At 29.9% G+C, this 9125-nt stretch overlaps 1 protein-coding gene across 4 annotated transcripts; it reads right to left on the reverse strand.

Moving 5' to 3' along the window:
- Positions 1 to 529: 529 nt before the first annotated feature.
- LOC110825655 (uncharacterized) lies at positions 530 to 6384 on the reverse strand. Of its 4 annotated transcripts, none has more exons than XR_015813016.1 (4): positions 4454 to 6384; positions 2994 to 4387; positions 1348 to 1390; positions 530 to 1123 (listed from the first exon to the last, which is right to left on the reverse strand). XR_015813016.1 is itself a non-coding variant. In XM_088206772.1 (4 exons), exons 1-3 carry the CDS (start codon positions 4709 to 4711, stop codon positions 1380 to 1382), a joined length of 384 nt encoding a protein of 127 aa, XP_088062898.1. In that variant the 5' UTR covers positions 4712 to 6372; the 3' UTR covers positions 530 to 1123; positions 1348 to 1379. The 4 variants fall into 4 exon arrangements, 3 of the variants coding, with proteins under 3 accessions (XP_088062898.1, XP_088062899.1, XP_088062897.1); XM_088206772.1 differs by having other exon boundaries at positions 4273 to 4387; positions 4454 to 6372; XM_088206773.1 differs by having other exon boundaries at positions 530 to 1390; positions 2994 to 3096; positions 4273 to 4387; positions 4454 to 6371.
- Positions 6385 to 9125: the final 2741 nt, after the last annotated feature.

The raw sequence follows: 9125 nt of genomic DNA on the forward strand, positions 1-9125 counted from the left end.
TTTCTTTGTCAGTTTGTAATTTGTTTGCAGTAATTTATCGTTATTGTGTTTGAGATGCTTTTTTACAGGAAAAGTTGAAGAGCCAAATGTAATTTTTATTTTGGTTTACTTGACTTTGTAATTGTATCTGAGTTTATTTGTAAGGGTAGATGTAATTTGTTTCTTGTAGTTTCTCGTTATTGTGTTTGAGATGTTTGTTTGTTGGAAAAATTGAAGAGCTAAATGTAATTTTTATTTTGGTTTACTTGAGTTTGTGATTGTATTTGAATTTATTTGTAATTGTATTAGAATTTCAGCGGCTACTTGTTGTTTTCGTTTATTGTACAGTTTCACTCGACTTAGTTGTTTGTCTCATTTTTATGGAATTGCAAAAAAATTAATTGAATTTTTCTTTCAGTATACTTGAATTTGTTAATGTATTTGAATTTGTTTGTATTTTTATTTCAATTTCAGTTTCTAATTACAATTTGTTTGTTTTGCATTGTTCATATCGATCTAGCGTCATGTAGGTTTTTAATGTTCAAATTCATCCTTCAACTAAGTTATGGTAGCATAATTTAAAAATTATTGTTTGATTAGTTAGTAAAAAAATAAAAATAATTGACTAATCAGATAATAGAATCATGAGGTAAACTTTCATACGAACTCTCTTCCTCTGCCGTTCTGGTTCTCTTCTTCATACACACTCTCCCTCTTTTGTTGCTCACATACCGTAAAGCCCGCCGTAGGCTATACTGAGAGCTTGCCAGCGTAAGTAAGAGAGTCAGTATTCGCAGGTTTGCTACAATCAGTAAATATGCAAAATTATTAAAATGAAATTTGAATTTTCACAACTTACAGCACAATTTTAAAGAATGGTCATGACCTCCGTCATCTTGCCAGCGACGCGAGAAACAAGACAAACATACCAAAATCTAAGAAATATAATGGAAAAAACAAGAAGAAAGAGATACCTCATAAAACACAGCAGCTCATAGTACCAAACCACTGTATGGTTTAGCTCCAAAATCCTAATTACCAATTAAGTAAATGCAACCTTATTAGAAACATTGAAGAAACAAAAGAAACTGCTGACCAAGTACTCCTGCAACTGAAGAAGACGAGTTCCCGCCAGTACCATTATCTGCCATCAAATCGAACCACAAATCTTTTTAACTAAAATGATCATGGAGAAGATCTCCTTATGAAGCTCCATCTAAAAACTTTTTAAAACTTAATGTGATAAATGATGCAGAAATAAATAACGTTGTAACTCTCTCCAACTCCATTAAAAAATATTAAAGAAAAAATTAGGATGAAAAAAAACAAAACAAAACTGAAAAACAGGATAAAAGAAGAAAGACAAACCTCTTATTCCGCTGGTTCCTCATAATCTATATCTAAAAGAGCGCTACGAACAAAAGAAAACAAAACACAAGTGACACGCCTGGAGCATCTTAAACGTTTTGACAAAGAGTTACGCACTAATAAAATATAAAAATATTAGCTACCCAAAAAGATAAAAACACATGATTATTTACGTTAAAAGTACTCCTAAGATTGATAATAACCTTCGGTAGTCCTATATTAAAGTAACCAAAAAGAATATAGTTAAGTAAATAATTCTAAATACTAAAAAACATATGTAATAAAAAATAAAATTCATGTCATAAGCATTAAAAAATAAACCTTTTATTTCACAAATATATCATAACCCGACATTTTTCCAGCAATGTTACCCAGAAAAGAGAACAAAACAGAAATAATATATGATTAGATTCCTTTCAACTTTTTACCTCAAGATCTTCATAATAACAAAGAAATAAAATTTTAACTAGTTAAAGAAAAAACATACTATTGAATATATGTTTATTTACCAGATTTTTACCATTTGAAATCTACAACAACTACACAAAAGTAAGCATATCAATTTATAAATGATCAAGACTCTTTTATGTTGTAATTCAAATCAGAAGAGAATCAATAGCAATTAAATATAACATATGCACAACTTGACATGGACATTAAAAACGACCATTAAAAGAGGACAATTTTGTTGTCCTCTGCATGACATTAAAAACAGCCTCAAGTATTGCTACATTAATGTACACACAAAGAAATTCATTGACGAAAAATACTAGATTGTTTTAATTTATAATCATTTCAACTCATGAAAATGTTAAAAACGAAATATTCAATTTTTGGGTTGATACTTGAAGTTTACTCTTTTTCCTTGTCAGTTTGTAAGGATAGTTGTTATTTATTTGTTGTAGTTTGTCGTTATTGTGTTTGAAATGCTTGTTTGCTAAAAAAGTTGAAGAGCTAAATGAAATTTTTGTTTTGGTTTAAAAGCTATTAGGTTTCTAAGATCTTCAAAATAAGAAAATGAACGATAACTCTAAATTATAAGTTTGTAAAAATTAAACTCTTAAAATAAAATAATCCTCCAATCTAAATCTAAAGTAAAGCTAACATTTGATAAATCTTTAAGTTAGAATTTTTCAGTCGCAGAATTTTATGTATTTTAAAAACTATTAATTTTTTAATGAAGTAAGGAAACTTAGCTCTCCATCTACATTTCGCATTTTTTTTATTAAATTATGTAGTTGAAAAATTCATTGATATAATCTTGCAGTAAATTTATTTTGGGTGCCAAAAAAAATTGTTTTTTCAGTGCAAGTGCAGCATTTTTGCAATACGTTCACAAGCCACATTACATAAACTATTAGGATCCAATACACACACTTAATGCAGCAAATAAGTATATTTATTTCGATGTGTATTAACCTACTGCCTAACTCCGATGCTCCAAACTCTTCTTCATGTTCTACTAGTGATGTTATCTTATAAACTATCTTTACTTGATACTTTTATTTACCAAACTTTTCTTTCAATTACAAATTACTTTTAACTGTTATTGTATTCAAACTATGTATTATCTTTTAGAATTAGATTCAAAAGAAAGCCACCAACTGGAATTGAGCAAGTTCTCAGCTTTCTGTCTGCGGACATACCTTTCATGCTATTTCAGTGCCAAAGTTCACTAGCCCATGTCGACAGGTGTGGAGGAAATATATTAGGAAGATCACTGAATAGTGAAGGGAACATCTCATCATACTGAAAAAACAAATATTGCAACAATTGAAAGCATAAATGAAAAATATGCGACACTTTAGAAAATATTTCTAATTATGAAAATATTTAAAGGAAAGTTCACAAGATAAAATAGTTTTTTAAGAAGTTTTAGATTGTGAAAGAAATGATAAGTTAGAAAATTAAAAAAGACTAGATTACCATCTATGCAATAGAGCTCCAAATCCAATCGTTATTCTTGCTTTTATTTTTAATATATTTATTATTGCTGTAACATTTTTACGCTGTTAGTTTTCAAGAAAACCCGAATACTCTGAATACTTAGGAAGGGTAATCAATCAAGCAATTCTTCTTTTCGAAAGTTCCCTCAATCGGAAAAGGGTAATATGTTCATATTTGATTCATACTTTAGCATATAACTATGGAATATCCACAGCATTAATATTCTATTCCCAACCTACCTGGGTCTCAAAGGAACGTGTCAAATGTACTTAGAAACAGAGACCAAAATATCAACTTTGCAAACTCCATAAAAAACAGAACCTACTAAATCAAATTCAAGAAGATAGTTTGTTTGTCTGTAAAATTATTAAAGCTAAATTGGAATATTTAAATGAAAAAACAAGAAACTGCTGCTATCTTTTGAGTAAATTTCAAGTCTATAAATCATGGTAAAAAGGAATAAGAAAAACAACATCTCCCCAGTTAAGAAACCTGCTGCAATGTTTATAACAAGAAAGAACTCGAATTAATTTAGAAATATGTTATGTGTGAAATTTAGGAAGAGGGCTTTTAGGGTTTGGAATGTAGCAAACAAAGAGAGAAGTGCAGAGAGAGTGAGAAACAGACAAAGAGAGAATAAAAGAGAGAAGAGAACACAGAGAGAGACAGAGAACCAATTCATTATTCCTCATTACAGATATAGTTGAAAATAACTTATGCTAAGAAAAAATTAGTTAGTTAGTTAAGAACAGATGCTACACATAACAAAACAAATTTATGAAAACTAAAAACATTAAATAAGAAGAATAAATAAATAAGAAGACAAACTGTAAAAAGAAATTTAAAAAAAAAAAGATTTATGTAAAACCCAGATTAAGAGAGACTAAATCACTTATGCCAACTTCATGAAAGGAGAACCAAATAAAAATAAACTCCATGAATGATCACCTACCAATATTAAGAGATAAGTAAAAATACCTCCGGCTACCGTTGGGTCTTTGAAGAGAAAGACATATCTCTTCTTTCGATCTTCTTCTTCCCTCTTTCTTTGCTCTTCTTTTCCTTCTCTATTTGGCTCTTTACTCCCAGTAAACTGAAAAAGAAATAGAATGTTAGAAAGAGGACAGTTCAATTTGTTTTCTATCATCTTCTTCCTTACCTCTTTCAGATATTCTTTTCTTTCCCTCTCCACATTGAAGAGAATGGAGAGTTTCAGATCCATGTCTGCTCGTTCCTGTCTTTTTCCCCTTTTTCTCTCTCTGCTATGCTCGGACTTCTCACCTTCTCTCTGGGCAAGGCTTGTGAACAAGAGAGATCGAAATTTAACAGAATGACTAAGTAGTGTTGGGTCTTGAAGAGAAACCCATCGATCTTCTTTTCGATCTCCCTTGAAGAGAACGGAGAGTTTCAGATCCATGTCTGCTCGTTTCTGTCTTTTTCCCCTTTTTCTCTCTCTATTATGTTTGTATTTCTCACCTTCTCTCTGGGCAAGGCTTGTGAACAAGATAGATTGAAATTTAACAGAATGACTAGGCAGTGTTGGGTCTTTAAGAGAAACCTATCTATCTTCCTTTCGATCTTCTTTTTTCCTTCTTTCTTTGTTCTTCTTTACTTTCTCTATTTGATTCTTTGCTCTCAAGAAACTGAAAAAGAAATAGAATGCTAGAAAGATGACCATTCTAATTTGTTTTCTATCATCTTCTTCCTTACCTCTTTCTGATATTCTTTTCTTTCCCTCTCCACATTGAAGAGAATGGAGGGGTTTCAGATCCATGTCTGGTCGTTTCTGTCTTTTTCCCCTTTTTCTCTCTCTCTTTTATGCTTGTATCTCTCTCCTTCTCTCTGGGCAAGGCGAGATCTGGAAACAAAGAACGTCGAAAACTTTTTGGAAGTAAAAGAGAGGCAGAAGGTGGTCTGAAGAGGAGAATTGGAAAACTTTTGTGGGGTTTTAATCTAATCGCACGGTCAGTTTGCTTTTAAAGGGAAAATAAAGAAATTCAGACTGCGCACGCCGACAAGCATAACACAACGGTCAATTTGTTTTTTAAAAAACTTTTTAAAGAAAAGAAAAAGAAAGAAAAAAGCAACTATTGCAGATCCATGTCTGCTCGTTTCTGTCTTTTTCCCCTTTTTCTCTCTCTGCTATGCTCGTACTTCTCACCTTCTCTCTGGGCAAGGCTTGTGAACAAGAGAGATTGAAATTTAACAGAATGACTAAGTAGTGTTGGGTCTTTAAGAGAAACCCATATATCTTCTTTTCGATCTTCTTTTTTCCTTCTTTCTTTGCTCTTCTTTTCTTTCTCTATTTGATTCTTTGCTCTCAAGAAACTGAAAAATAAATAGAATGGTAAAACGATGACCATTCTAATTTGTTTTCTATCATCTTCTTCCTCACCTCTTTCTGATATTCTTTTCTTTCCCTCTCCACATTGAAGAGAATGGAGAGTTCCAGATCCATGTCTGCTCGTTTCTGTCTTTTTCCCCTTATTCTCTCTCTGCTATGCTCGTACTTCTCAACTTCTCTCTGGGCAAGGCTTGTGAGAACAAGAGAGATTGAAATTTAACAGAATGACTAGGCAGTGTTGGGTCTTTAAGAGAAACCTATCTATCTTCTTTTCGATCTTCTTTTTTTTTCCTTCTTTCTTTGTTCTTCTTTTCTTTCTCTATTTGATTCTTTGCTCTCAAGAAACTGAAAAAGAAATAGAATGCTAGAAAGATTACCATTCTAATTTGTTTTCTACCATCTTCTTCCTTACCTCTTTCTGATATTCTTTTCTTTCCCTCTCCACATTGAAGAGAATGGAGGGGTTTCAGACCTCGTTTCTGTCTTTTTCCCCTTTTTCTCTCTCTCTTTTGTGCTTGTATCTCTCTCCTTCTCTCTGGGCAAGGCCAGATCTGAAAACAAAGAACGTTGAAAACTTTTTGAAAGTAAAAGAAAGACGAAAGAAAGGAAGAAGGTGGTCTGAAGAGGAGAATTGGAAAACTTTTGTGGGGTTTTAATCTAATCGCACGGTCAGTTTGCTTTTAAAGGGGAGATAAAGAAATTCAGACTGCGTTAAAAGGACGCCGACAACGGTCAATTTGTTTTTTAAAAAACTTTTTAAAGAAAAGAAAAAGAAAAAAGCAACTACTGCGTTAAAAAAGTTAAACTACACGGAGCCCAGGCTTAGGGTGTTGTTTTAAATTTTGGTTATATTTTATAAAAAATTAAAATATCTTTATAATAGAAAACTGTAGTTATTAAGAAAGAGATAATAAATTAAAAAAAAAATTAAAGTAAAATAGCATAAATAAGAATGTGAAGAATGTGTGATAAACACTTAGTAATTAATTCTAAAAAAATGTGAGTGAATTTTACTGGGAAATAGAAAAAATTAAAAAAATTTGACAGAAAAATGAAAAAGACTCCCTTGTTGATGATTTTTTTTTATTAATTATTACTGAAAGAAAATAAAAATAAATAAATTTAAAGCGGATAAATATAATTTTGTAATAAATTTTAATAATTTATGTTAGAATATAAATAATTAACTATGATATTTTTTTACAATTTTTTAAATAATTAATTTAATCAATTATTTAATACAATCAAAACATATATACTTTTTTAGTTCTCTATATGCATTAAAGCAACAGTATCTCAACCACACATTTGGAGAAAAGTAATATATTTCATATATGATAAATATGGACACCAACCACTGCATGCCAATTAAAAATAGGACAAAAAAAAAGATAAAAATGCAGAGGAGTCCAGACAACTCAAGTAACAAAACAATGATATCAATGAAAGAAAAAAAAATGCAAAACAAACAACCGGACTATTTTAAATTTTTTTTCTAAAGAGTCACATAATAACAAGAGCTAATTGTTTTAACTAGCTGAGCAAAAACAAAATATTGGGTACATGATTATTTACCTCATCTTTGGAGTTTGAAATCAACAATAAGCAAATAAAAGTGAGTAAATCAATTTGTAAATAACAAAGATTCGTCAATATTATAATTCAAAGAAGTAAAAAATCATTAACAAATAAATAGAACATATAGATAATTTTTCATGGGAACTACGCGTACCAAAATTGAAATATAAAAAAAAATCAACTAGAACCATGAGTAACAAGCATTAAAAGAGAACAATAAACATATCTTTTTATAAATAAGTAAGATTTTTCTACATTATAATTTAAATAAGAAGAGAACCAAATAATTAAAACATATGCATAGTTTGGCATGAAAAACGGATATTGAAACTTCAAAATTAAAAAAACGACTAAAATAAAGAACAAACATCAAAAGATGACAATTTTATTATTCTCAGTATAATATTTAAAATCGTCTTTTGAGTACTACTACGTTAATGTACATATAAAAGAAATTCACTAAGCTAAAATACTAATTTTGTCGATTTATAATCATTTCAATTCATACGAATGTAAAAATGATATGTTCATTCTATAAGCTGATATTTAGGATTTATTGTCATTTTATCATTCACTTCTGTTTACTCATTTCTAAGCAATTAGTAGTCAAAATCCTAGATCATCTCAATTCATAAGACAAACATTCATTGGATTCAAATATCAAATAAATATACTATAAATTTAAATCAGAGTTCTCTAATAGTTATCACTTGCAACTCTTCCAACAGTATTTTTGACATATAGCTAATGTTGTAAATTTACCAAACATTTCTTTTTCTTAAGCACTAATCCCTAAGTTCACTTTTCATAACTGAAAAATAATATTCCAATGGACATCCTTCAAACATTCACTATGGATGATACCACATAATAACCAACAACCACCATCTTTCTAACAACACGCTATGAGCAAAACATTAAACCATACAAAAGAAAGTCATCTACCTCCAAAAACCTACAAAATGATTCAAGTCATCTTAAAACACTAATTACATCGAATATCTTAGAGCAATACTAACCGACCAATGTATTAGAGCTAAAATAAAACAAAGACTTTCTTGCCTATCACTAGTACTTTATAGATTTTTAAAAATTAAACTCTTAAAATAAAATAATCCTCCAATCTAAATATAAGTAAAGTTAACACGTGATAAATCTTTAATTTAAAATTTCTTTGTCACTTACACCGTAATAGTTTTTTAATGAAGTAAGAAAGCTTGGCTCTCCATCTACATTTTGTATTTTTTTATTAAATTAGGTAGTTGAAAAATTCATGGATATAATCTTGCAGTAGATTTAGTTCGGGTGCCAAAAAAATTTATTTTTTCATTGCAAATGCAGCATTGTGCAATACTTTCGGAGGCCACATTACATAAACTATTAGGGTCCAATACACACACTTAATGCAGCAAATGAGTATATTTATTGCGAGGTATATTAAACTGCTGCCTAACTCCGATGTTACAAACTCTTCTTCATGTTCTATTAGTGATGTCAAAACATATATACTTTTTTAGTTCTCTATATGCATTAAAGCAACAGTATCTCAACCACACGTTTAGAGAAAAGTAATATATTTCATATATGATAAATATGGACACCAACCACTGCATGCCAATTAAAAATAGGACAAAAAAAAAGATAAAAATGCAGAGGAGTCCAGACAACTCAAGTAACAAAACAATGATATCAATGAAAGAAAAAAAAATGCAAAACAAACAACCGGACTATTTTAAATTTTTTTTCTAAAGAGTCACATAATAACAAGAGCTAATTGTTTTAACTAGCTGAGCAAAAACAAAATATTGGGTACATGATTATTTACCTCATCTTTGGAGTTTGAAATCAACAATAAGCAAATAAAAGTGAGTAAATCAATTTGTAAATAACAAAGATTCGTCAATATTAT

Source organism: Carica papaya, chromosome 1, assembly GCF_054855325.1.
Source record: "Carica papaya isolate Zhongbai chromosome 1, ASM5485532v1, whole genome shotgun sequence".
Taxonomy (NCBI): domain Eukaryota; kingdom Viridiplantae; phylum Streptophyta; class Magnoliopsida; order Brassicales; family Caricaceae; genus Carica; species Carica papaya.